This window comes from Monocercomonoides exilis (assembly GCF_001643675.1).
Source record: "Monocercomonoides exilis strain PA203 chromosome Unknown scaffold54-601524, whole genome shotgun sequence".
Classification (NCBI taxonomy): Eukaryota; Preaxostyla; order Oxymonadida; family Polymastigidae; genus Monocercomonoides; species Monocercomonoides exilis.
This window is the reverse complement of record NW_027150599.1, coordinates 434,276-460,783: the sequence shown is the minus strand read 5'-3', so window position 1 is coordinate 460,783 and position 26,508 is coordinate 434,276. Positions and strand designations below refer to the sequence as shown.

The 26,508-nt window shown below is 34.2% G+C and overlaps 7 protein-coding genes across 7 annotated transcripts; 4 read left to right on the top strand and 3 right to left on the bottom strand.

Moving 5' to 3' along the window:
• The first annotated feature begins 1,657 nt into the window (after positions 1–1,657).
• Positions 1,658–3,001, top strand: MONOS_4917 (putative MOB kinase activator 1A). Its single transcript, XM_067875026.1, has 3 exons — positions 1,658–2,091; positions 2,151–2,378; positions 2,442–3,001. The coding sequence occupies exons 1-3, from the start codon at positions 1,683–1,685 to the stop codon at positions 2,447–2,449; spliced, it is 645 nt and encodes a 214-aa protein (XP_067720393.1). The 5' UTR covers positions 1,658–1,682; the 3' UTR covers positions 2,450–3,001.
• Positions 3,002–3,112: 111 nt separating this feature from the next.
• MONOS_4918 (uncharacterized protein) lies at positions 3,113–5,035 on the top strand (the record flags this gene model as incomplete). Its single annotated transcript, XM_067875027.1, has 1 exon — positions 3,113–5,035. The coding sequence occupies one exon, from the start codon at positions 3,113–3,115 to the stop codon at positions 4,775–4,777; it is 1,665 nt and encodes a 554-aa protein (XP_067720392.1). The 3' UTR covers positions 4,778–5,035.
• Positions 5,036–5,046: 11 nt separating this feature from the next.
• Positions 5,047–9,356, bottom strand: MONOS_4919 (putative guanine nucleotide exchange protein C9orf72). The gene is made up of 9 exons (XM_067875028.1): positions 9,221–9,356; positions 9,034–9,166; positions 8,903–8,984; positions 8,762–8,849; positions 8,608–8,708; positions 8,480–8,539; positions 8,188–8,260; positions 7,018–7,884; positions 5,047–6,674 (listed from the first exon to the last, which is right to left on the bottom strand). The coding sequence occupies exons 1-9, from the start codon at positions 9,320–9,322 to the stop codon at positions 5,574–5,576; spliced, it is 2,607 nt and encodes an 868-aa protein (XP_067720391.1). The 5' UTR covers positions 9,323–9,356; the 3' UTR covers positions 5,047–5,573.
• Positions 9,357–10,662: 1,306 nt separating this feature from the next.
• MONOS_4920 (uncharacterized protein) lies at positions 10,663–18,614 on the bottom strand (the record flags this gene model as incomplete). The annotated part of the gene is made up of 7 exons (XM_067875030.1): positions 10,663–10,760; positions 10,816–13,800; positions 13,990–16,800; positions 16,879–17,535; positions 17,593–18,136; positions 18,223–18,413; positions 18,509–18,614. 7 exons carry the CDS (start codon positions 18,612–18,614, stop codon positions 10,663–10,665), a joined length of 7,392 nt encoding a protein of 2,463 aa, XP_067720390.1.
• A 306-nt stretch (positions 18,615–18,920) lies between these two features.
• MONOS_4921 (uncharacterized protein) lies at positions 18,921–19,827 on the top strand. Its single transcript, XM_067875031.1, has 2 exons — positions 18,921–19,474; positions 19,533–19,827. Exons 1-2 carry the CDS (start codon positions 18,947–18,949, stop codon positions 19,581–19,583), a joined length of 579 nt encoding a protein of 192 aa, XP_067720389.1. The 5' UTR covers positions 18,921–18,946; the 3' UTR covers positions 19,584–19,827.
• Positions 19,828–21,953: 2,126 nt separating this feature from the next.
• Positions 21,954–24,344, top strand: MONOS_14387 (putative ubiquitin-conjugating enzyme H5b; the record flags this gene model as incomplete). The annotated part of the gene is made up of 12 exons (XM_067867185.1): positions 21,954–21,992; positions 22,326–22,380; positions 22,432–22,482; positions 22,591–22,607; positions 22,724–22,778; positions 22,864–22,877; positions 22,939–23,053; positions 23,119–23,160; positions 23,212–23,305; positions 23,441–23,451; positions 23,573–24,057; positions 24,132–24,344. 12 exons carry the CDS (start codon positions 21,954–21,956, stop codon positions 24,198–24,200), a joined length of 1,047 nt encoding a protein of 348 aa, XP_067720388.1. The 3' UTR covers positions 24,201–24,344.
• On the bottom strand, positions 24,274–26,164 carry MONOS_14388 (putative GAMM1 protein; the record flags this gene model as incomplete). Its single annotated transcript, XM_067867186.1, has 5 exons — positions 24,274–24,757; positions 25,025–25,120; positions 25,403–25,596; positions 25,862–25,922; positions 26,039–26,164. The coding sequence occupies 5 exons, from the start codon at positions 26,162–26,164 to the stop codon at positions 24,404–24,406; spliced, it is 831 nt and encodes a 276-aa protein (XP_067720387.1). The 3' UTR covers positions 24,274–24,403.
• Positions 26,165–26,508: the final 344 nt, after the last annotated feature.

Here is a 26,508-nt window from a genome sequence, read left to right as displayed (position 1 = left end):
TCGTCTATATTTAATATCATATCAGCGGAAATTTTGTTTGTTCTTATTGTTTCCCCCAGCAATGAAAACCACGATGAAATGTTTTCAGTTGAAGATGCAAGCAACCTTTTCACATCAATGGATTTTGGTTTCACCGTTTGAAGAGCATTGCTTCTTTTTATGAACCGTCTTGCCTATTTTTCATTAATTTCTGTCAATTCGCTGTTATCATCCTTGTTTCGGGTTTTTCTTTGCAAAACATTCTCGGACGGAAAAGACGACATCAAAAAAGTTAATATAAATATCAAAACAAAAACCAAAATATATAACTGATATCTTTGAATGTTATTTAATCCGTTGAAAGTGAATGAGATTTGGCACATTCTTCTATTTCTTCTTGTTCCTCATTATTAAATAAATTCGGTCTTCCATTATGTTGTGGATCCATTCCCTGTCTCAAAGTTGATGTTAGTCGATATAGTGCAGAAGAAGAGACAAAGCCAGAAGATATTATGCTTTTGTGAGAAATCTCTTTTCTTGAAAGAAAAAAAATTCTTTTTTCAGCTTTTGATTTTTATTTTCTAAATTCTTCAGTGGCTAAAACTTTTGAAAGCTCTGAAGACGAAGGAAAATAAGACAAATTGAAAAAAAAAAGCAAACATTATGACTTTGTGATTCATTCATTTTATTGAATTAATTCAATAATCTCATCATTTTAAAAAGAAGTTAAATATAGCACTGTTGAAGAACAAAAGGGAGATGTTTGATTTTTTCAATATCAAATTCTTCAACTCACTTTTTCTTTTTTGAGTTTTTCATTAGATATTCCCGGGTTTTGTACCTTTCCCGGGCTATGTTCATGACTTCAATTTTCATCCGTTTTTATCACTTTTTTCATCACATAAACTTTATTTTTGCCTCATTTTATTCATTTTCCACATATACGATTACTGCATTTAATTCAAAAAATCACTTATTATTTCATAATATGCAAATCTTTCAATGAAAAATCGTTTTTTTAGATAAAAAATTTCGATTTATTAATTTCTCAAAATTTTGTTTAAATAAGATTGAATAATATATGTGTGATTATTTTTGACATTGTAATGATTCATTCAAAAAATTCGGATGAAAATAGTTCCTTGAATATCTGCAAAAGAACACTGAAAAGAGAAAAGGCTTATGAAAGACGTCGTCATATTGTTTGAATCAAAAAATTTTGTTTTGAAAATAGTTGTGATGCTTTTAACATGAAAATGCAAAATATCTCTCCAATAACAACCAACCTTTGAAAAATTAACATTACGAAAAAAGTTATGATTTCAAAAATAATCACACACATAGGTACCTTTTTGTCGATGAATAGTTATATACCACTTTTGTCAAAAATCAAAAAAAAAAAAAAAATCACTTCAGAATTTGGTGTGTCACGCAGGGTTTGCTGGTTAAGTTCAATCTTTCAAAAAATCTGTGATAAAGATTAAGGAAAAAAATGTCTGTTTCATTCAAATGAAAATACATTTTTTATGTAAAACTAAACATAATCAGTCCAGAGAAAAAAACGGATTTGAAATAACACGAAAACATTTCGCTTTTTATGATAACCACACATTTTTTTGTTCACGATTAAGTCTCAACAGAATTATTCTGAATTTATTCTTAAATTGATCTATGCCATAAGCATAAAGATAATAAAATAAAAAATGAGTTTCGCTCTTTTTGCGAGCAAGGCAACAATGATTAAAAAGAAAAATGTTTCAGCAGACGACACACACAAACAAGACTTGCTGAAGCATATTGAGACGACTCTTGGAAGCGGTAATCTTCGAGAGGCTGTTGCTTTGCCTGAAGGCGAGGATCTGAATGAATGGCTTGCTGTGAACACTTTTGATTTTTTCAATCAGATAAACATGCTGTATGGAACGATCACGGAGTTTTGCACAAACGAGACTTGCCCAGTTATGAGCGCAGGCCCAACGCATGAATATCGTTGGGCGGATGGTGTCAAAATCAAGAAGCCTGTTAAATTGTCAGCTCCTGAATACGTTGATGCTTTAATGACATGGGTTCAATCGCAGCTTGATGATGAAACACTGTTCCCATCGAAAATAGGTTTGCATGCAATTAAAATATTATTTTTAACATTATTTATGCATCAAATACATTCTCAGGAGTTCCGTTTCCGAGAAATTTCCAAGACGTTGTGAAAAACATATTTAAGAGATTGTTCCGCGTTTATGCTCACATTTATCATTGCCATTTCGAAAAAATCATTTCGCTTGGCGAAGAGGCACATTTGAACACATGCTTCAAGCATTTCCTGTTCTTCATCACTGAATTTAAACTGGTTCAGAAAGAAGAATTGGCGCCACTTGATGATCTTATTAAAAAAGTTTTATGTATGCATCGTTTTTAAATTTTATTTTAAAATAAAATATTCAAACTTTCTATTTCTTTCTTAGCTGAATAAATAACATTGTCATTTTGAATCTTGCAATGTAAAAAAATGTTAAAATGCAACCTATCAAAATTTTGATTTTTTATTTTTTTATCGCTTATTGTTTTTGAAATATTAAAAGGGGTAAAAAATTTAAAGAAAATATAAAGCAAATAATTGCGTGAGTTTTATATATTTTCTTGTCTGTCAATTACTTGCTGCAATTGCATTTTGTAAGCATATTAAAAAGTGATATCTATTCTTTTCTGTTGCGCAACGGAAATACCAAGACTTGCACTACATGACAATTGTGCTTATTTTCATAATAGAAATTGAAGCTGAATGAAATTTTTTCATTTGTTATTCTGTAAAATTCTGAAATTTGCCATTTGAATGAGTGATGCTAAATTGTGTTTAATCGGTTTTCGGTTTACCTTTTGTTAATGAATACCAAAAAAAGATTGAAAAATTTAGGTATTTGAGATGACATTATTTGCTTTATGAATTATGATCCATTTTTTGCTTTCAGATATTTTTCAAAAAATTTTATTTTGCTTTTCACACGGGAATGAAAGACTTTAATGGCAAAGTTGCAGAAAAAGTTTGGAACAAAACATTGTTTTTTTCAGAAATTATCGAATTTTAAACCAATTTCATAAAGCAAACACATAATAATTTTTTATTCAATATCATTTTATGTATGCAAAGGAATTTTCATTTCCTCAACTGCGAGGTCAGCAGATTTTTAATGCTGATCCAATAGAGCCACCAGAAAACGAAGAAATTGCTCGATTAGTCGAACGTTTCGCAAAAGCTACAGCAGAAAATAGTGAAATAAATAAACAATATCTTTTTGAGTTAAATAAAAACGACAAACTGGTTTCTTTGTTGAATGAAGATGATCATAACGACTATTTTAAATGGCAAGTGTGGTGCCATAAAAATCATTTATCTACGGAAGCGATTTCATCTGCGCTCATTTCCGAAGCCAAAAGACTGCGATTACCAATTCCAAGCTCGCAAATGCCACAAAATACAAATTTGACTGAACAGTGGATAGCTGTTTGTAAATCTTCGTTCGAATTAGACTTTGATCTTCAGACTCAAGTTCAGACTGCAATTGGACTTTCAAATTATGATCAGACTTCATTTCCTTTTGGTGCATTTGGCTATATATGTTGCAAGGTACTCGTCGAAAATGGCACTCAGCAGCGAGGAAATGGTGTTTCTTTGTTTGAAGCTCGTCGGAACTTGTGTTTGACATTTGTTAGCCTGCTGAGCGCACGGCCTCATTTATGTGAAAAAAATATAACTTATCTGGCATTTCTTCTGAGAACCACATATCACGAGACTGTAGAAAAGAAAGAGCGCATGGAATTAGACAAAATAATGTTTCAATTTAAAGATGAGATTCGATTAAGCGATCAGCTGTTTAAAGAGCTAATGACATATGTTCATGAGCGTTCGCGAAATGGGATTGCACCAATACTTCCTGCTTCGTTACGCCCGCCTCAAACACAGTTGCAGATGCAAACAATGACTGCAACAATGGCCATGCAGCCTGCTTCTCAGCAGCATTTCGCAACTGCACAGCCTCAGCTTTTTCATCCAAGCCCTTTTTCTCAGTTAGCTGTGAATGCCACTCAACAACACATTAATCAGCAAATGAACAAAATTCCATTGTCATCATCTTCAATGCCGCCACAATTAATGCCAATGCCAATGATGCAGTCATCCTCTTCAGCAATTGCGATGCCTTCTCCTCCTCCTCCTCTTCCTCCTCTTCCCCCGCCACTTCATCCTCCTCATGCTTTTTCTTCTCTTCCACCTTCTTCGTCACATTCGTATTATCCTTCACCTTCACCTTCTTCTTCTTCTTCTTCTTCTTCTTCTTCTTCTATTGCTGCTAATTCTATAATTTCTTCTCCCCCTTCTTCCTCAGCTATTCCTTCATCGTCAATGAAGAGTGATTCCTCAATTCCTTTGACTTCTTGCATCAGCGCCACTGTTGATTATCTTGCTGGCATCAGACACTCCACGTCACCAATAACAGCTTCATCATCGTCTTCTCCTTCTCCTTCTTCTTCTTCTTCTCAGCCTTCCTCTTTCTCTCCCTTTTCCATCAGCCCTTCCACCTCCCCCCTTGCTTCTTCTTCTTCCTATCATCACACGCTCTCTTTGCCCCACCCAACTCTTGTTCCGGCTGGCTGGATTGCCGAATACATCTCTTCACACTCAAATGCCCCGCGCCCTGTGAAGATTCCGCAGGAAGAGCTGCCCGTGTCAATTTTGCTGCCTTCGTTGGACGAATGCCTGGCGGATGAGAAGCTGGTGGAGGAGGTGGAGGAGCTGATGGGTTGATGGGTTAATGAGTTGAAGAGTTGAGAGTGTGAGAGAAGAAGATATGAGAGATGGAAGAAATGAAGTCGAAAGGGGAGAAGAGATTTTTGTGTGGATGTGTTGAAGAAATTATTTATTTAGATATTTTGATATCTTTTTTTCTTTATTATTGAACATTTCAAAATGTTTTTTTATTTGTTTCATGAGCAAAAAATGTCAAAAAGAAAAAAAGTTAAAACGAAAGAAGAAGCAAAAATGAAATAAAAAAAACATAAAATTCTCTCTTTTAATTTTTTTTGGTGTTTGATATTAGAACTCGAGCTGTCTTGCTTTCTTTGAGTGTGAAGAGAAGCAAATATCAACAGCTGAAATGAATATAACGAAAAAGGGAAGAAAAGAAAAGAAATATAAATATAACGAAATGAATGAATAAATAAATCCATAAACTTTCATAAAAACAATGCAATTTTAATCTTCATTCAAACAACTTTTCAAATAAAAATAAATAAATAAGAAAACAGAAAGATTGGCAAATCTCAACAAATCTCTCAAATTTTAACAAACTCAAACAAAAACAATGAAAAAAACAGAAAATGAAATATTCTAATGTCTATTTTTTTTAAGAAATTATCAATAAACATTCATTAAATTTTCAATTTCAGTTTAATTTTTTCTTCTGAATATCTTCTCTTCCTTCTCCTCTTTCCTTCTTCTTCTTTCCTTCTTCTTCTTTTTTTCTCTTCTTCTTCTTCCTTCTTCCTTCTTCCTTCTTCCTTCTCTTCCTCTTCTTCTTTCTCTTCCTCTTCTTCCCTTCTCCTCAATAATATTCAATCGCTGCCAGGTTCTCATACTCATTCGACGTAAACGACGCTGCCAGACCAGGAAAGAAGCGATCGCCCAGTGCAATCAGAAGCCTCAAATCGTCCGAGTTCAAAAAGAGCTTCGCATTCAGCTTGATTAAAGGCGTTTCAATGGAGGAGCTGCGAGAAGAAGAAGAGGAGGAGGAAGATGAGGAAGAGGAAGAAGAAAGAGAAGAAGAAGAAGAAGATGTCAAAGTGGATAAGGAAAGAGGAGAAGGCGATGATGTCAAAGAGGAGGAAGATGAGGAAGATGAGGTGGAAGAAGAAGAAGAAGAAGAAGACAACGAAGAAGAACCAGCACCTTGTGTATTCATAGGAAAAGCTCCCCTTCCTTCTCCGCTTCCTCCTCTTTCCCCAAACACATCTCCTCCATTTCCTCCTCCCCCTCCCCCTCCTCCCCCTCTCTCTCCTCCTCCTCCTCCCACCCCTCCCTTCCTCCCGTGCTTCTGACTCGCAAATGCCCTTTCCTCTTCTCCTTCCGCACTAATTGCCCTGTGAATGAGGGCCACCCCCAGTGCTTCCTTCAGAAGCAGAGAGCGAAGATGAAGAGCAGACAAGAGCCTGGGTGCGGGTTGTGGGATGTCCATGATTTGTCTGAGGGCGTTGACGATGATGGAGCAAGGCTGCGTGACTGGGGAGAAGAGGGAAGGGAGAGAAGAAGAGGAGGAAGAGGAAGAGGAAGAAGAGACGGCTGAAACGGGCTGTTTGGAAGGGAGGTCAGTGAGGATGGTGATGGCGGTGATGTAAGACGTGTTGGACTTGATTGAATCGCTTGCGTTGGTCATTTTTGCGGCTTTCTCAACAGAAGCGTAAAGTTTTGGCACATCAAACTCGAACGACGGGAGAGGCAAAGTCAGGTTTTTGTTCATGTTTTGTTTTTCCTGAAGGATTTTGCTTCTTTTCAGGTCTTCATCCTCCACCACAAGATCGTATTCGTCACACGCCTCGCGGAATGTGCGGGGGACGGGGTGCTGTTTTACTGTCTGTCTGTCCATGTCGATGACAGTGAGGGGATGGCCAGAGGCTAAATAGACATAGTCGCAGTCGGGGGAGAGGCTCTGGGGTAAGGGGAGAGAGAAGGGGAGAGGGAGATGGAGAGAAAGAGAAAGAAAGAGAAAGAGAAAAAGAAAAAGAAAAAGAGAAATAAGAAAATAAAAGAGAAATGAGAAAAAATTAGTGAAGAATATTAAAGAGAATAAACAAAAACAAAAACAAAAACAAAAAACGAAAATTTTACTAATAATTACGATTGCATTAACAACTTCAATAACAACAATCATAATCATCACATTCAACACAAATAGCTCATTCCATAATATCCATCCAACATTCATCAAACATTCATCATCATCATAACCATCTTCTTCTTCTTCTTCTTCTTCTTCTTCTTCTTCAACATACCGATGGAATCCCCTGAATAGCCAATCCAGGTACAAATCTCGCGAAATTCGCCAGCCATTTTCGTTTTTCCTCTTCAGAAGCAGCAATAAACTGCTGCGAAGTATCATTTTTTGAATTAAATGGGTCATTTTCAGAGGGAAAAGAAGAAGAGGAAGAGGAAGAGGAAGAAGAAGAATCAGTTTCTGTTGAAGCAACACTTTGGCCGCTGATTTCACTTAAAGTACGTGTTTCTATTCGGTTTTCTGTGTGATTCTCTTCATTGTCTTCGTTTTGATTGTTTTCTTTCTCTTTCTCTTTCTCTTTTGTTTTATCTTTCTTTTCTTCTTCTTGTTTTTCTTCTTCTTCCTCCTCTCTAATTGAAGTGGATTTCTCTTCTTTCTCTTCCTTTTTCTCTTCTTTTTCTGCTTCTGCTTCTTTTTCTTTCGTTTCTTTAATGTTATTTGATAATTCTATTGGATTTTTCAATGTGCTTTCATTTCCTTGTTCTTCTTCTTTTTGCATTCCTTCCAATGAAACATTCTTTTCTTGTGAATTTGAAGAGGAAGAAGAAAGAGAAGAGGAAGAGGAAGAGGAAGTTGATTGAAATGAAACTTTTGGAGAAGGAGAAAAAGAAAAAGAAGCAAGTGAAGGAGCTGTTGGTGATAAAGACGTAACGGAAAAAGAAGGAGAATTTTGTTCATTTGCAGAATTTTTGATGGATTGCAGATGGAACAATGAAGAAGCATAAGAAGGGAAGGAATGAGGAGGTTCAGTGAAAAAGAGAGAGGAAGAAGAAGAAGAAGAAAGAGAAATTTCGTTTGGAAAGACAGAAAGGCGAGTGGAAAGAGCGATGTCTTGAGGGGAGAAGACAAGAAGAGTGTTGATCATCTGTGTGAAAAGAGAGGGAAGAGAGGGAAGAGAAGAAAGAAAAGGAAGAGAAGAAAATGAAAAAAAAGAATGAGCCAAAATGAAAAGGATATAATCAATAAGTCAGAGGGGAGGAGAAATGAGGGTTTTAGGAATGTTAATGAAAACATAAGTCACAAAAAACAGGAAAATTTTTTTGAAGTTTAAAAAAAAAAATAAAAAAGAGAGCATAAAACATGAATTTATTCGAATTATAATGAATGCTCTCAATTTATTTGGCATTTGAAACACAACTTTGTATATTCCCAAACTTTTTCAACAAACCTTATCAACAGTCTTCTTGTCTTGCCCAACGACGATGGAATGATAGCATGTCTGAAGATGAGATGATACAGCACTGAAAAAAAGATATTAATATTTTTGTAAATAAATAAATAAATAAATAAATAAATTATTAATATGGAAAATGTGCATAAAAATTGCCTTAAAAACAAAAAGGATAGAATTAAATTAAGTGTTAATGCAAGCAATATTTTTATGATCAACTGAATTAATAAAAATATTTTTTGTATTTTTATGATGACTTTCTTGGATCATCAGTGATATTTGTTCACACCTGGAAACGAATTGGTTCAAAGGATGAAATTCCGTCGGTGGAGCATACAAAAATGTATCTCTGAATTTATTGATTTCAATAATAATTAAAGGTTGGCATTTCGTAATCAACAAAAAAATAGACAAAACTGTATTTGAGGTTGTTTTTCATGAGCTCGCATGATTGCCTCAACTTCAAATGCCTTTTTAGAAACTAAATTTCCAAAGTATTGCAATGAGTAAGGAGATTTCTATGTTTTAATTTCATAAATATCACTTCTCAACAATTGTATTCATTGCAAACCTGTATAAGATTCTTCAGCCTTCTGCTCAAAGAAAGAATCCAACCATCAAGAACATGAAGAACTTGTTTTACTCTTTCATGATATTCACTTCATATAATAAATCAATTATGTCAAAAAAGTTGTAAACAAAAGTATCAAACCCTGGAAATATCACTGACAGAGAATGTGGAATATATCTCTTTTTTTGCTTGCACGAAAACATACAACTTAATATAACGCAATCTACATCATGGGTATAAAGGATACAATATATAATAACAAGAATGCACACATGGTTCAGCTAAAAAGCTCAATTTTGTTTCAAATGTATTTGTTGCAGTCGACTTTGGTTGATGTGAATTTAAAGAATTTTTTACAAAATAGTTTTTTATGCTATTATCAATTTCATGTTTTCCATCCCAAAACTTCATTAGAATATAAAATAAATAGCTTTTATTTCTAATCAACAATAATCCTACCTTTATCAGTTTTGGACCAATCATTTCATCCCACATTGATACAAACATTCCTTCCACATAATTGCACATCAAGAATGGCGATTGATGCAATGCAGTTGTCATGTTTTAATCAATTCAATTAAAATAAAAATTTATAATGGAACGAAAAATCAAAACGGAAAATGTTAATTCAAATTAAGAAGGCATCCATCGAATGAAGGATAAATACATATGAACTTAAAACGCTAAAAAGTTAATGTTTTTCCCTCACGAGAAAATAAACCTAAAATTACAATCCATGAAACGAAAATATTTTTTATTTCTGTGCAACAAACAAGAATCAAATGAAGAATAAACGTAATCCAACGGATCAGCTTCACTTGTTAACCTTTGAATTAATCAAATATTGCTCTTTTTGTTTGCCTTCTTCATTTGATCAATCATCCACGAATACAATGTTTTCTGTATTGGTTGTGGCTGATCCCAAAATCTGTGGAAAATAATTGAAGTTGGCATTACACCCGAAAAACAATTCAAATCAAAATTTCCGTTTTTTGAGTCATTTTCAGGCTGATCAACCGAAAACCGAACAATCGACACTGGATGGAGGTTGTTGGAGGCGAAAACAAAAGGGTTTAGAAGAGAAGTAGTGAATTCTGAGCCAGAGTCAGTTAAATTGAATGATTTATGATGAGGATTTGTATGATGAGGGATGCGAACAAGCCTTTTTGATTGGAAAGCAGCAGAGGAGAACGAAGAGCGGGCAGAGGAGACATAAGAAAAGCAGTCAGTGAGTTGAATGGGGGAGTGAAAGAGAATGAAATGAGGAGAGCAGAAACATGAAAGGGAAACAGGAGGAGGGTGGCTTGGAGAGAGGGAGACTGAGGAAGAAGAGGAAGGAGGAAAAGTTGTTGTTGTTGTTGTTGTTTCACTTAATTGTTGCGATTGATTTGGAAATGATGAAATCAATGTGCTTGCTTGTGTTTGTCCAAAAGTATAATTCAAAAAACTCCTTCCATTGAATTGCCCCCTTCCTTCAAAACCTCCCAAATTTGTGCTATTTTGAGAATTTGTGCTGGAAGAGCTGGTAAAACGGGTATAAAATTGAGGATGAAGAGAAGAAAACATGAAAGGAGAGCGAGTTAAAGAAAGCAATTTCGCAGGTGATGACAAGGGACCACCACAATTTTCAGTTGAAACATGTAAATTTATCGTTTTTCTTTGATTTAAACTTGAAATTTTTGAATTAATTCCATTTTTTTCATTCACCAAAATGGAGTTATTTTCAAAGGAAGAATGCAAAAACTGTTCAGAAGGAACCAATTGGACTCCAACTGAACCAGCCATTTCGCAAAGCAAACGAGCAAAAAAAGAGCCATTTTGAAAGAGTTTATGTCCACTCCATTCAAATCCATTCAACAGAAATCGAAGTGCAGGCTGGGAGAAGAGGGAGGATCGTGAAGTTAATGAAGAAGGGAACGAAATATTATTGTTTTGTGTGTTTTGTGTGTTTTGCGATTGAATTGTGGAGTTGTTTTTTTGAAAAGAGAAGGAAAGCCCGCTGCACAAAATGATTGGAACAGAAGCAAAAGCATCAGAAATAGAAGAAGAATTACCAGAAGAACTTGAAGAAGAAGAAGCAGAAAATGAAGAGGAGGAAGAAGAAGATAAACCATTTCTCCCAGGTTTTGTAGGATCGTTCTGAGAAGGCAATTCCCATGGATGACTATGCTTATCAGAGAGCAAATGAGGAGGAGCTGTGATGTTTGGTTGATAGATTTCTGACTGACGCAAAGGAAAAGATGATAAAAGAGATAAAATTTGGGTGTTTGTTGGGTTGTTTGATGTGCAAAGTTCACCTTTGCACAAACTTTTCACAAGTTTCCCTTCATTCTTTCTGTTACTAATTCCATTATTATTCCACTTATAATCTTCTCCTTCTTCTCTTCCTTCTACTCCCTCTCCTTTACATCCATCCTCATATTCCCATCCCCATCCTTTTGCCTTCATCCGCACATTCCACTTCATCCTCCTCAATGTCATTGCATCATCCATTCTCACACACGCCACTGACCTCGCTGAAGAAAGCGGGCGGAGTGGAGGAAAAACTTTTCGGAGAAATCGGAAGCGGAAATATGGGTTTGCCCGGAAAAACTGGGAAGAATGAACATTATTGTTGGAGTAAAGAAAAGGGGAAGGAGAAGGAGAAGCAGCAAACATACCGCCAAAGTTACTATCATTCGTGGAATCTGCAGAAAGTGATAGGACTTCAGGTATAAGCAGGTTTGTTGGCACATCTTGATAAGCAGATGAGGCAGAAGTAGAAAGAGAAGAAGAAGAAGATCTGGGTGTTGGGGTTATAATTTTGAGACCTTCAAACAAAGATGAGTAGAATTCACGTAATGATTGTGCTTTCACTGCATCTGATAGTCGATAAGAAGGCGTCCTTGTCTGCATGCTTAGAAAAGCACTGGACTTCCACAGCTTCTCCTTCGCATTGTTTTCTTCATTCATTCGGCTTATTCTCTGTTTTGCTTCGATTGTCGTTTTGAAAGCGGTATGAAGAACGTCGATGAGACCGTGGGTGAGATGGAAGAGTTGCATAAACTGGATCAAGGGGAGGGATTGAGAGGAAGAGGAACAAGGAGTAGAGGAGGAGATTGGGGTGGATGAAGGTTTGTTAGTGAGCAGATATTTTGCAGATGATGATGATGATGATGATGGAGAAGAAGAATAGGTAGGAGGAGGAGGAGTGGAAGAAGAAGCTGCTTCTATTTCATTATCTGAAATGTTAAATGTGGATTCTTTTGCGTATGACCTTTGCAATAGCTGTTGTTCATCTTCATTTTGTGACAAATTCCCTTCATTTTTCTCCAGTTCTTCGAATTTATTTGTGTTCTCCTTCTCTTCATTCATCTGCTTCCTCTCTCCTTCTTCTCCTTCTTCTTTTCCTCCCTCTTCTTCTCCTTCCTCTCCTTTTTCCTCCTCTTCTCCCTCTTCCTCCTCTCTTTCTTCTTCCTCTCTTTCATCCTCCTCAAACAACACAAACGACACCACCATCACACAACTGGTATTTACATAGTGTCTCTTCACAGCAGAAACTGTTGAATGAGTCTGCAAAACAGCCGTCTGCAAAGGAGTAAGAAAAGGAAAAGGTTGTCTTGTCGCATATTTCTGTGGAAAAGGGGAATTTTGTGAAAACAAATTGTTTTTTAATGACAAATATGTTGCTCTTTTCCTTCTCGAGTTTTGAAGAAGTATCAAATTCGGATTGAATGCAATTTTCTCCTTCTCTCCCCTCATCAACCGTTTCTCCTTCTTCATTCTGTCAGACATCATAAAATCACCTAGAAGCTTCACACCTTGCCTTGCATCACATGGAAGGATGGATAGCTTGTCAGCAAAGCGATCTGGAAGGCATTCGGAAAGTGGAAGAGAAGAGGAAGAGGAGGAGGAAGAAGAAGAAGAAACATTTTTGTATTCACTTCCCAGACGCGTTCCGTTGTATGTCTTTGGATTCATTTCGAGAACAACACAAAGTGCTCGCATCCTAAGAAAGCGAATGGAAGAAGAAGAAGAGGAGGAGGAGGAGGATTGATTATTTGTCATTGGATTAAATGATGATGAAAAGGAGGAAGAAGAAGAAGAAATTTCATTCATTTTGAAACTTTCCCTTTGAATTAGCCTCATTCTTTTCATTCCAAATTCATTCTCTTTCTCTTTCTCTTTTTCACTTATTGCATCAGATGGAAGCAGAACACGAAATCCTTTGAATCTGCTTCTCCTTGAAATAAATTTCTCCTGCTGCATTTTCAACTCTTTTTCCACTTCTTTTGCCAATTTCTTTGAAATTGATGACTTTTCAATGATTTTTGATGGAATTTGATTATCTCTGTTTAATTTGAGTTTTCTCAATGAATATTCAGGAAAACTCTTCATTTTCGACTTATTTTCCTCTTTTTCTGATTTATTTGTTATTTCCTTTTCTATTTCTTTCTTCGTCTTGTTCTCAATCCCATCCTTCTTCTTCCTCCTCCTCTTTTCTTCATCAATTCCTTCTGAGTTGCATGTTCCACTCTTCTTATTTAAGTTGTCCGGAAACATTTTCACGACAAATGGGATCATTTTAGCTGAAAGTGCTTGTCTTTTGAAGAAGATGCAGTTGACTGAGTCAACATAACTTGTTCCATTTTTCTGTTTAATTGTCTGTTTGAATGTATTTTTGGATGAATTTTTGGATGAAATTTTGTGTGATTTTGAATGAAAACTAAGTTTTGAATGAGAAAAACAGTTGGTTTGATTGGAATTCTCTTCTTTTTCATCATTTTCTTCTTCTTCCTTTCTATTGATATGAACTTTAAATTCTTCATTGGTATCATCTTCTTCAAAAAATTCATCATCTTCTTCCTCTTCCTCTTCCTCTTCTTCCTCATCTTCTTCCTCATCATCTTCCTCATCATCTTCTTCTTCGCTGTCATCATCGTATTCAAATGGAATATCAGGAAAAATTGCAGGAGTCGAAGCAAAAACATCGGAATTCGAGTAATTCGAACTAAAATTCGAACTTAAATTTGTTTGTTTTCCTCTTTTTTTCTTCTCTTCTGATTGAAAATTGTGTTTCGAAGAGAAAGAAAAAAATGAAGAATTATCTTTTTTGCTGCTGCTTATTGAATGTTCTTCACAATTATTGTAATAATCATTGCTTCCACCACTTTTTCTATTGCTTTTACTGTTATTATTATTGTTATAATTATTATCTGATTTATCATCGCAATTATTATTTCTTGTACCCTTCTTTACATTCATTATATTTCCTTCTTTTCCTTCTTTTCTCTCTTTTCTCTCTTCATTCATTGCATTCATTGTATTTCCTTCATCATCTCTTTCATTTCCTTCTTTTCTTTCGTTTCTTTCATTTTCTTCATTAAATTCATTTTCATCACCAAACTCACAAACATCAGCAGCCACACCGTCGTATTGTGCAAACAGCGCCCGGGCAATCTGATCGACAAGAGGAGCATTCACATGAAAGAGAGGGGAGGAGAAGGAAGAGAAGGGAGAAGGAGAAGAAGAAGAGGAGGAAGAGGAGGAGGGTGAAGAGGGAGAAGAAGAATAAGAGGAAGAAGAAGATGATGATGATGATGATGATGATGATGAAAGATTTGAAGTGGAATTCAAAGGAAGAGGAGGAGAAGAAAGAGAAGAAGAAGAAGAAGAAGGGACAATGAAATGGAAAGGAGGAAGTGAATGTTGAAGTGAATGTGATTTTTTCTGTTGATTCGAAGTGAAACAAGTTGAAATGATTCGAAATGGATTTATTTCTTTTTCTTCTTTTCTTTCTCCTCTTTCTTCTCTTTCTCTTTCTTTCTCTCTCTCCTTCTCCTTCTCCTTCTCCTTCTCCATCTTCATCTCCGCTTTTTTCTTCACTTTTTTCAGTTTTTTTCTGAAAAAAAACGAAGAACAAGGAACTTTCTGAAGGCAAACTACGTCTGGAAGCTGTTGAAGGACTACAGAAGCGATGAGGTGAGGGATGAAAGGGAGGAAGGAGAGAGAGAGGGGGAGAGAAGAAGAAGAAGAAAAGGAAGAAGAAGAGGGGAAAGAAGGAGAAGAGGAAGAAGAAGAAGAATTCAAAGAAGAATTTAAATCACTTCCCTTCCTTCCCTTCCTCTTCTCCTTTCCCTTTCTTCTTCTTCCTTTCCTTCTCTTCCTCATCTCCTCAACAAATGACTCCATAAATCTTGACACATTCAAAGTTAAGAGATGAAAATGCTGATGCGAATTGCAAGTGAAATGCGGGTCAGAAAGCATCGTGGTCTGTGTGAAGGAGTGGAAGGGAGGGAATTCTACGGGGAGAGGAGGAGGAAGAGGAGAGGAAGAAGGAGAAGGAGAAGGAAGAGGAAGAGGAGAAGAAGAAGAAGAAAGAGAAGAAAGAGGAGAGGGGGAAAGGGAAGAAGAAGAAAGAGGAGAAAGGGAAGAAGAAGAAGAGGAAGAAGAAGTAATATTTGGTTGTTGATCTATTTGTGTATCTATTTTGTTGTTTGGTTGAGTAATCATTTCCTTCGGAGAAATAGAAGAAGAATCCGGAGAAATAGATAGAGAAGAAGAAGAGGAAGAAGAAGAAGAAGAGGAAGAAGAAGAAGAAGAGGAAAGAGGAAAAGAATTTGGTAGAGGAAGAGGAAGAGAATGAGGAAGAAGGGGAAGAGAAGGAGGAGGAGGGGAAGAAGAAGAAGAAGAAGAAGAAATAGGAAGAGGAAGAGATTTCGGATGAGGTTGAATTGTTGTTTCTGATAGAGAATTTGATTGATTTTCTGTTTGTTTTTGAGAAAAATCGTCATTTTTTATTGAATTTCGAGTAAAATCTTCAAATTTCATTGAATTTTGCGAAATTTCATCATTTTTCATTGAATTTTTCGTGTTTTCTTCGTTTTTCATCGAATTTTGAGAAATAAACGAAGAATTAATTTGAGAAGAATGAGAAGGAAAAGAAGGAGATGTGGTTTTTGATTGAGGAATAAGAAGAGGAGGAGGAGAAAGAGAAGAAGAAGAAGAAGAAGAAGAAGAAGAAGAAGAAGAAGAAGAAGAAGAAGAAGAAGAAGAAGAAGAAGAAGAAGAAGAAGAAGAAGAAGAAGAAGAAGAAGAAGAAGAAGAAGAAGAAGAAGAAGAGGAAGAAGAAATAAAAGGAGAAGAAGAAGAAGAAAGATGAGAAAGAGAAAGAGAACGAGAAGAAGGAGAAAGAGAAGGGGAGGAAGAAGAAGGAGGAGAAGAGGGAGAAGGAGAAGAAAGAGGAATAATACAAGAATTTTGTGATTCAATGATAGAAGAAGAAGAGGAAGAAGAAGAACTTGATGATGATGATGAATTTGAAGATGATGATGAATTTTGAAATGAAGATGAAGAAGTTAATGAAGAAGAGGAGGAAGAATTTAGAGAAGAAGAAGAAGAAGAAGAAGAAGAAGAATTAATCAACATCTTCTTCTCTATTTCATTCGAATTATGCTCAAATTTTGAATTTTGCATATTAATTTTTCCATTTTGGGTGTGAAAGCTGCCGGAAAATGGGATAAAAGCAGAAGAAGGCGAAGCAACTAAGTTTTCATTGGGAGGGCGAAAGAGAGAATTATTTGAGGTTTGTGGGTTAATTGAAGAAGAAGAAGAGGAAGAAGAGGAAGAGGAAGAAGAGGAAGAAGAGGAAGAAGAGGAAGAGGAAAATGAATTATTTGAAGAGGAAGAAGAATTTGTTAAAGAAGAAGAATTTTGTGAAGAAGAGGAAGAAGAAGAAGAAGAAGAGGAAGAGGAAGAAGATAAATTTAATTGTGTGTTATTATAACTATTATGATTGTTATCATTTTCTTCATTTTCTAATTGACTTTGCGAATTTTGTGTGTTTTGTGTGTTTTGTGAATGAATTTCTGGTTTTGTGTGGCTAAAAGAAGGAAAAAGAGCAGAAATCTTTTGTTTGATGCTATTTGAGAATGAAGAAGAAGAAGAAGAAGAATTTGAAGAAGAAGAAGAAGAAGATGATGATGATGATGATGATGATGAAGGAGAAGAAGAAGAATTAATTTTATTTATTTCATTAAGAACACCAATGTGTTCATCAACTTCAATATGATTCTGATTTGTTGCATTTTTCTCAATCATTTTTTGCTTCCCTTTTTTTTTATTTTTGTCCGGAAAACTTTTTTCTCTTTTTTTCTCTTTTTTTATTGTTTCTTTTCTTTCAGCTTTATCTTTTTCATTTCTCATTCCTTCTTCTTCCTCTGCAAAAAGTGGAGAAGGCGCACGAAACCTGATTAAGCCATCTTCTTTGCCTTCTTCATTGTTTTCTTCTTCCTCCTCTTTATCTTCTTCTTCCTCTTTTCTTTCTACTTCTTCTTCTTCTTCTGTATCTTCTGCATAATCTTCTTCTTCTTCATTATCTTCAGATTCAATTTCTTCTCCTTCTTCTTCTCCTTCTTCCAAATCTTCAAAAAGAGTTTCCGGAGCTCTTCCATCCCATTTCGTTTCTTCCTCTTCTTCTTCTTCTTCTTCTTCATTTCCTTCTCTTTTCTCCTTTCTTTCTTCTCCTTCTTTCTTCTCCTCCTCCTCTTCTTTCTCTTCTTTCTCTTTCTCTCTCTCCTCTTCTTCTTCTTTTCCCCCTTCTCTCTCACACACCCTCCTCAGCCCTTCTCCAAAGGGTATCACACAAAACTTGCTTGTCCACTCAAAAACCTTCTCCAAATGGACTGTGTAAATCACCGGCCTCTTCTCCACCGCCCTTTTCAGTGCAAAATACAGCTCTTTCTCTCTCTTCTCTTTCTCTCTCTCTTCTTTCTCTTTCTCTTCTTTCTCTCTCTCTTTATTTTCAATGAATAATTTTTGATTAATGTTTTCATTGAGAAAGGAGAAAGAACCAGGAAGAAGACGTTTTGAAAGCTTCGGACTGACAAAACGAAGCAAACGAGCAGCAGCTGTGCGAATGGCTGGCTTGTTGGCTGAATTCAATGAATTAACAGATTTCATTGAATTATTTGAATTAACTGTATTTCTTGCCTTTATTGAATTAATAGTCTTGTTTATCTTTCTCTGCTTCTCATCTCCTTCTTCACAATCTTCACATCCATTCCAATTCTTCTTCTTCCTCATCATCATCATCATATTCTTCTTCTTCCACCCCAAAATTTCTTCCAATTTCCTTTTTTCCTCGTGTGAAGACAGCCCCACAAACGCTCTTTGAGACGAAGGGCAGACGCGCTGGTCGAGGGAGGCATGAGGAGAAGACGCAAAATCAGAGAGAAGAGAAATGTGCTTCTCCATATTCACCATCTGGCTGCGTGTCAAGTGCGACGGAAGCTCCTGGGCGAGCTGCGAAAGGCTCATCCGGCTGTACTCAATCAGCCCCAAAGGCAGGCAGACCTGCTTCTTTTGGATGCTGTACAGAGGGGCGGGGGCGACTGGCTGGGTTGTGAAAGGGAGGGGAAATCGTGTTGATATTTTTTTTGAACAATTAGAATTTTTTTGTTATAAAATTTAATAAGACACACTTGCATAAGAAGCATCATCTGGATAAAATATTTACGATAAGTATCTGTCATTTTATGCTGAACTTCAGAGAAACTTTCTGATAGTGGAACAAGTAATGCACCTTTTGGAAGAGGCTGAAGAGGAGGAAAATTTGGTTCATTTAAATGCAATTCCTGAGAGTAAACACTGAGTCGCAAAAATCCTCCAATATCTTTTTCATTCGGAGTATAAAAACTTCATTTAAAAGAAGGAAATTTTTATGAATTATATCATAATATGAGAATGAAATTTAGCAATTTTGCATACGGCCCTTGTCCAACATTTTCCCAATCCTTATCTTTATGTTTAATTTGCCACAGACAAAAATATGAGTCTTCATATCCGTTTTGTTGTAACGAATCATGAATTGCATATTCTATTCCTTGTACTGGAGTCTGTGGTAGATTTATAATATAATTTAAAAGTGAGCTTGTATAATGCGACGTTTGATGACCCATTTATTATTTTGCAATTACACTTGCAAAATAGTAATTTTTATAAAATCGTACGTGCTTTGCCAGGAATAAATGCAACGAAATCTCTCAAAATCTTAAAATCAAAATTTTCGAATTTTGAAAATGGGTAGATTAATTGCTTTTAGTGGAATCAATAAACGATATAATTACAAATTGATGAACATGAAATGATGTTTTTTGGATTCCAAAAATTATTGTTGGTTATGGATCAATTGTTGATTATTATTTCATGTCATTAAACGATAAAATAGCAACTGCAAGAGCTTTATATTTTCAAGATGATAAAGAATATCGTTTATTGATTGTTGAGCAGCAAAAATTAGCTGATCTTATTGAGAATGACGACACTGATGAAAAGACACTTGAAGAGGCAGCAGAGCTTTTTTACACTTCATGCATGCGAATGCGAATTATATTGCATCAAGCTCAACTAGTTAGGCAAGCAAAAATTGTGGATGAAAAATGCTTAGCTGAAAGAATTCGTCTGATCGAAGCAGAAACAAAAACAAGAGCAGAAGCTTTGGCATTGTTAGATTTAGAACTGGAACAGGCTAAAAAAGATGCAGATAAAGTTGTGTCGCTTCAACCTTCAATACAAGAGGCTCTATCTCTTCCTTCACGGCCCCAGCTTGATAAGGAAATGGAAGAAGCACAAATGGATCTTTCAGAGATGATTAATTTGAAACATCAAAACGATACATTTGTGGAACAGTGGAGACAAAGGGCAAATGCATTGTTTAGTGCTTTGGATAAAATGGTTTTTGTTTTAATTGATTTTTCTATTTTCCAAGATTTAAAATAAATATTTTTTATAGGATGAGGAAGGTACAATTGAAGCTCCTTCTGCAAAGAACAAAAAGAAATGAGCATCAACTTTTGCAATATCGTTTTTTCAATATAACTCAATTGATTGATCTTAGCATCACATTAACACAATAAAATTATGTAATTCGTTGTGTTTTGCTTCCTTCAAATCTATCGTCAGGAAATATATTTTATACGTATTTATTCTTGTAACACACTTAATTATCTGCGGTAAATGTGTGACATTTTTGCTTTATGTGTGAATTTTTCGATCATTTCACTATTAAATAAAATTTGAACTGAATTTTAAACTTCATTATAAAATCTGGAATTAACTTCGAAGATTATTTTTGAACTTTAAAGTTAAACAAGAGTTTTTTTTTTTTTTTTTTTTTTTTTTTTTTTTTTTTTCTTTTCTATTTCCAAGAGCATGCAGAAAGATGAATTTGAATTATCAACAAATTTTCGAATGTTTTATGATATCAGTTGTTGTTGAGAATGGTTTAGGACTCAAATTCTTGATATATCAAAAACAAAGTGAAGATTTTGTGGTTCATTTATGTTTCTTGGAAGAAATTCAGTATCATCATTTATTCTTCGCTGTCCTTAATGCAAAAGAAGAAAATCACCATTTACCAATTTGATTAATTATCATACAAAATTGGGGATTTCAAAATTATTGATGTTACTTCTTTAACTTTTCCTACGTTTAAATATAACTCAAATATCTATTCTTCTTAACGTGGACCCATCTACCGTTTCTTTTTACTCAAATACAGCTCGAAAAATAAGGTTGGAGTCATTGCTGTAGGAATCATTGTGGATTGGAGGAAAAAAATATGATTGTTGATATTGATGAAATGTTGCTTCGTCGAAGAAAGTGCAAAAGAGGAAAAATAATAAAACAGATTTGACTTTTCTGAATGGTTGAAAAGAATATATTGGACAAACCAGGTTATTAAGCAATTGTTAGAGTTCGAAATAAAAAAAAAGAAAGCCTTATTCCAATTATAATAACAAACATGGGTAATTCTTTTTGAAAAGTCGCAAACGTTTTATTTTCAAATATATCAAATATTTCATATAATGCTCAAATTTCAGTTTTCATTCACGATTCTTCTTCAGAATGTGTGAAATAGCATTATCAAGAGATAGATTCCATATTAGTGAAGTTTGATGTTCTCTTTCTAATAATTTTTAAAAATATGAAATTTTTGATTTATACGAAAATTAAACATTTGCGACTTTTCAAAAAGAATTACCCACATAAGAAAAAATAGCATGATTTGCTCCGATGAATGGCTTGCATATAGATCATTACCTGAATATGGATATTCACACAAGACAGTATGTCACAAGTATCGTTACAGAACTGAAGACGGAGTATGTACAAATATGATTGAAGGAATTTAGTCGCAATTTAGAAAATTTTTATCCACAACAGGTATCAGAGATCGGTTCATATATGATACAATTGTGGATTTATTTCTTTCAAAAGAAAGAATCTGGATTTCGTCAAATTTTGTCAAAAAATTTTCTTTTTTAAAGATAACGAAACCCATAATGAAAAAAAAGATACAGATATCGCATAAAATACCGGACATCGCACAAAATACCGGACAAGGTCGATTTCACAATAACTGTAAGAAGAAAAATTCTGACTATTTTCCTCAAAATTCATCTCATCAGTTCAAACTCATTTGATAATCGAGGCTTAATGAATAGCTTCATTTGTGCTCAGAATAAAATATTTTTAAAATCTCGGAGAAATAGTATTTTGAGTTTCTCCGAGATTTCAAAAATAATTTTTTCTGAGCTCAAGCGAAGCTGTCCTGAAAGTCTCGTTTATCAACTGAGTTTTAATCAATGAGATATATTTTGAGGAAAATTAACAGAATTTTTCTTCTTGTGGTTATTGAGATATCGATCTTGTCCGGTATTTTGTGCGATGTCCGGTATTTTATGCGATATCTGTAATAGTGATTCTGTAAATACAAATGAGGAATCAAGTTAAGATGAATTATATGTTGTTGAAGATTTTTTCTATTATAATTTCGATACAAAAGATATGGGTAATTATTTTTGAAAACACAACATTTTTCTGTGGGCGCATTATTATGAAATTCTTTTGAATTCACAAATAAACTTTTTGTTGAAATGTTTTATTCATTCAATTGAATCAAAAGACACTGTTTGATGTGAAAGAAAGGCAGAGATGATTTTTGTTGCAGCTATTTCTTTTCTGTGTTCATTGACAATTATCCTAAAAAGAAATTTTTAACCGAAAAACTTCTTCGAAAAAATATGATTTCAAAAATAATAACCCATATAGAAGACGAAGCAAGTACATCCGATTACAAAGTAGATCACTAATTGAAATTTTTTATTATGTCTTTTTTGTCTATCGCTTCACTTTTTTTAAATTACAACTTATGAACATTCTCTCTCATCAATTATTTGATTATGAAAGGGTATGAATCAAAATACTCAAAAAATGCTTTTTACAAAAGGTGTCGATTGAGTCCACTCCTTCCGTTTTTAACGTCCGGTCAATTCTTTGAAATGTCTTAAATTATCATTTTTAAAATCATTTTTTTTTGAACTGAAAAACAATAAAGATAAAATATCCCTTAAAAAAGACTAATAATTTACAGGAATTTTATCAAGAAATACAAAAATAAAACAAGTAAAGCACACATTAGAGTTTTTTAAAATGAGAGAAAATCATAAATAAGAAATAAAAAATAGTTTGCAGCCATATTTAATTTATTATTTGTTGATCGCTGGAAGAATTGATATGGTAGCGATCAAAAGAGATTGTTGTAAATGGCAATAAAGCGTATTCAAAAAGTCTGATCGGTTTTTAAAATGTTAACCAACTTGCGTTAACAGTTGCATTCTGTTTTATAGGAATTGACCGAACTTCAAAACGATCCTCCTTTGGGCTGCAATGGAGGTCCAGTTAGGGATACCGACATCTTTAATTGGCAAGGTTTTGTTTTATTTTTTTAAGTGCACGATTTATTAATGCAACGCGGAATTATTTTTCATTCTATTTACAATAATCAGCAACAATTTGCGGTCCAGTTTGTCGCCTTTTGCTTGTTGATTCTTTCACCTTCATTATTTTACCCTCTTTTTAATGCACGATCCTATTTCATGCAACTTGATTTTGAATTGAATTTTAATTTTTATACATAAGGAAGGAACCCCTTACGAAGGAGGAGTGTTTTATTTGGATGTGAAATTCCCAACCGGTCTGTTTAAAATATAAATTGTATATATGTATATAAAAATTGCCCTTTGCACGCATATTTCTTTTTTTTCACTGAACAATTATAGATTATCCATTCAAGGTAATTTTTTAAAATTTAATTTTTAACAATATTTTGAAATAATTTACAATTTTAACGTTAGCCTCCACAAGTTAAATTTAGAACAAAGATTTATCATCCAAATGTTAATCCAGAAGGAGGAATTTGTCTAGATATTCTCAAAACAGACTGGGCGCCAAGCATGTCCATTTCAAAAGGTATTTTTTTTTTGGATTTTGCAGAATGAAAAAAAGATTTTTTTTTAAAACTTCTTTTCCTTCAGTTCTTCTTGCTGTTCAGGTTCTTCTCACCGATCCCGATCCAAGTATGAATCATTTTCGTTTCAATTTCTTTTGTCATTTTAACTTCCATTTAGATCAACCATTCGCACCTGAAATCGCTGAAGTTATGCGCACAGATAAAAAGAAGTTTGAAGAAACAGCAAAAGAATGGACAAAACAATACGCTTCGTAAGACTATCATTTGTCATAATAAACATTACACATTTTTATTTTGAGTTTTTTAAAAAAAATTTCAAATTACATAAATATTTTAATTGAAGCATTCGCTAAATTGGAAATATAAAACAATTATACCTTCTGTAGTCATAAGTTGAGTTTTGTATTTATTTCTTTATTATATGCAAAAAAATATGGAATAAAGAAAACAATTATGTTCAATTTTTTATTAGGGGAAAATTATTCAAAATAGAAGTTAATTTTTCTTAATGTCTTTAGAGCCGAACAGATTTCTTTCAACAACCCCTGAAAAAGAAGAATATAATCAGTACTGGTACAGCCAACCAACGATAAATTGCATTATTGAAGAGATTAAGAGGCAAAAATGCAATTCTGTTGCATGCGTTGCTTGTCCCTCAATTTTCATGTCATTGAAGCAGCAAAGTAAAGACATTTTTGAGCATTCAGCTTTGCTTGATATTGATTCACAGTGGGAAAGCGAAAAAGGATATATTTGCTATGATTATAAGAAACCTCTTTCATTACCTCCAGAAATGCAGCATAGCTTTGATTGCGTTGTTATTGATCCACCATTTATAACTCGTGATGCATGGGAGAAATTTGCTGAAATGGGCAAACAACTTGCTTCCGAAAATGCACTTTTTATTTGCAGTTCGATTGCAGAAAATGCTTCAATGCTATCCGAATTGCTTCAAGTGAAATCAGTTCCATTTAAGCCTTCAATTCCACACTTAATATATCAAGTTTGATATTTGATTTTTTCCACGCTTCTGCTTTTTTAATAATGTATTTTTTTTCCAACTTTATTTATTTCAAGTACAATTTTTATATGAACAAACAACCAACAGCAATGGCTGAAAAAAATCCAGAAATTCCTGAAGAATGATCATAACAAGATATGTATTTCACGCTTCATGATTTTGAAAATACTACCTTTTAGAATGAAATAAATATTCAAATTTCTTTGAAAATCACTCAAAATGTTTTTTCTTTTTTAAAAAAATTTTTTTGAAAATTCATCAAGCGTTAAAATCAATGATTTTTTTATAAATAATCAAAGATAATATTCCATCTGTTTATTAAAATACTTCATGTGCTTGCGTACAAATCACGTGTTGACTTAAACAACTGCATCACTTCAGGCATCTTATCTTTCTGTAGCTCAGCAGATCTTCTTGCCATCTCAATCGCCCCTTCCTTGGTTTCATTTGAACCCATAAACCCGCTTGCATGCGTAAATACTGTTCCTTTGATCCCAGACACTTTCTCCAGCTCTTCATTGCGCAGCCCCCTCCACTCAGGAGGGAAGCCAAGCCTCAAACCAAACGACTGAGGGGAGTCAGGCACACATATGCAGTTCCACTGCTGCCTTCCCCTGTCAAACGAAACCACATTCAAAACAGGCTCTTCCGCTTTGGCTTCGGCCTCGATTTCAAACAGATGCTGTGTTCAGGGCATTATTTATTTTTTATTATTATTTTTTAAAATCAAAGTGATTTTGAAGAATTGAATGAAGCATACAAATAAATAAATAAATAAGAGATAGAAAAAGAAAAAATAGAAATCCAATCCAGTTCAGAAATGTTAGAGAAAATATCTCTTTCTTTCTTTCTCTTTCTTTCTCACTCTTCATATAACTTAATAATTTGCTTTCTTTTCTCTATTTACTCGCAACCAATATATTTTTTCTATCTTTTATTGCTTTCAAACCTCCTTCCAAGGACCACACTTCCCTTCAATGATCATAATTGGCCCCTCACGTTTTGCATAAGCTTCTTGTACAATTTTACGTGCAGGCAAAAAGTTCTTTATGGATTTTAAATTCACGAATTATAATAATAGCAATGGAATTAATGATAAAAAAAAAATGATTTCTATAAAAAACAGAAGAATAACAAAACGAGAACAAACTCAAAAGCACAATAACCATTCTCATAACACATCTTTTTTTAATTTTCAATAAACTTTCTCTCACATTTCTTTCTATTTCCCTCTCTTCCCCCTCTTCTCCCTCCCCTTTCCCCTTTCTCCTTCTTCTTTTCCTCTTCCTCCTCACATATTCATATATATATGTATGGATACTCATACCTCCACCACCCACTTCATCTGGCTGAGCAGCTCCGTGCGGCATATCTCCACTGCCTCCATAAACCGCGTGTTCTCTTTCTCCTGGCTGTAGTCTTCGCACCACCACACATTCAGCATGCCCACACGCGCACCGAGATTCGTGTGGGTCGAGTACAGCGGCTTGAAGCCTTCCACACCACTCCATGGATCAATACCTCAAAATGAATGGGGAAATGAGTAAAAAATTAAAATTTAAATTAAAAGTCAAAATAAAAATAAAATAATAATAAAATAATAATAATAAATTAGTATCAACAGAAACATAAATGCATAAGATGCAATTTTGATAAAAAAGAATAAAAAAAGTTGAAATTTTAATAATATCTGAAAAAAATTTTACGAGATAATCTCAAAAAATACTTAAAATTCCTCGAGATTTCTTATTCACGAAACACTTCAAAACACATAGTCAATACAAACCATTATCTTCAGCGTCCACTTCTTTTATCAGACGTGAATATAACTTATTATAAGCAATGTTCTAAACAGCAGTAAAACAGAAATAAAAAAATATGATTAGGTTGTTTTAATATAGAAAAAAATAAATATAAGTATTTCAATTTGTTTTTTAAAAGAGAACTTAAAAGCTTAAAATACCAATGAAAATTCATCTTCTGCTAAATTTGGATATATAGTCGTGAGTAATCGCTTTCCAAAATGGCGGTATATTAATCCAGATGCTGCCATCTTGATTCCAGCGCTTTTTCCTCCAAATATTTCCATATATCCCTTTTGATGGTGATCAAATCTTAAAATAGAAGCATCATATATGCCTCCGACATCGCACACAATTGTGCTCTTTTCTATAATCGCTGGATCAGTTCTCAAAAAAATTATATTTTTTTTTAAAAACAAAAGTCAATATTCCAGATTTTTCAATAACTCATTTAAATGCATATGAACAAGAGAGAAACACAATTCATACGTTCTGATAATTTCTGCTTCATGATATCTGCATTGTGCGAGATGATTAAAATTTCAAAGATAAAGGAAGAAAAATATAAATGCCCAATTGAAAATATCAGGGGCAAAAAAGTGAATTAATGAAAAGTTATTTGATTAATGCA

Excerpts from the sequence above, each read along its gene's own strand:
- MONOS_4919 (XM_067875028.1), bottom strand. The coding sequence starts at position 9,322 with ATGACAACTGCATTGCATCAATCGCCATTCTTGATGTGCAATTATGTG. Across the intron at positions 8,985-9,033 it reads GAGCTTTTTAGCTGAACCAT|ATTGCGTTATATTAAGTTGT; the intron begins GTGTGCATTCTT and ends CCCATGATGTAG. Across the intron at positions 8,850-8,902 it reads CTGTCAGTGATATTTCCAGG|TGAATATCATGAAAGAGTAA; the intron begins GTTTGATACTTT and ends TATTATATGAAG.
- MONOS_4921 (XM_067875031.1), top strand. The coding sequence starts at position 18,947 with ATGTCATTAAACGATAAAATAGCAACTGCAAGAGCTTTATATTTTCAA. Across the intron at positions 19,475-19,532 it reads TTAGTGCTTTGGATAAAATG|GATGAGGAAGGTACAATTGA; the intron begins GTTTTTGTTTTA and ends TATTTTTTATAG.
- MONOS_4917 (XM_067875026.1), top strand. The coding sequence starts at position 1,683 with ATGAGTTTCGCTCTTTTTGCGAGCAAGGCAACAATGATTAAAAAGAAA. Across the intron at positions 2,092-2,150 it reads ACTGTTCCCATCGAAAATAG|GAGTTCCGTTTCCGAGAAAT; the intron begins GTTTGCATGCAA and ends ATACATTCTCAG.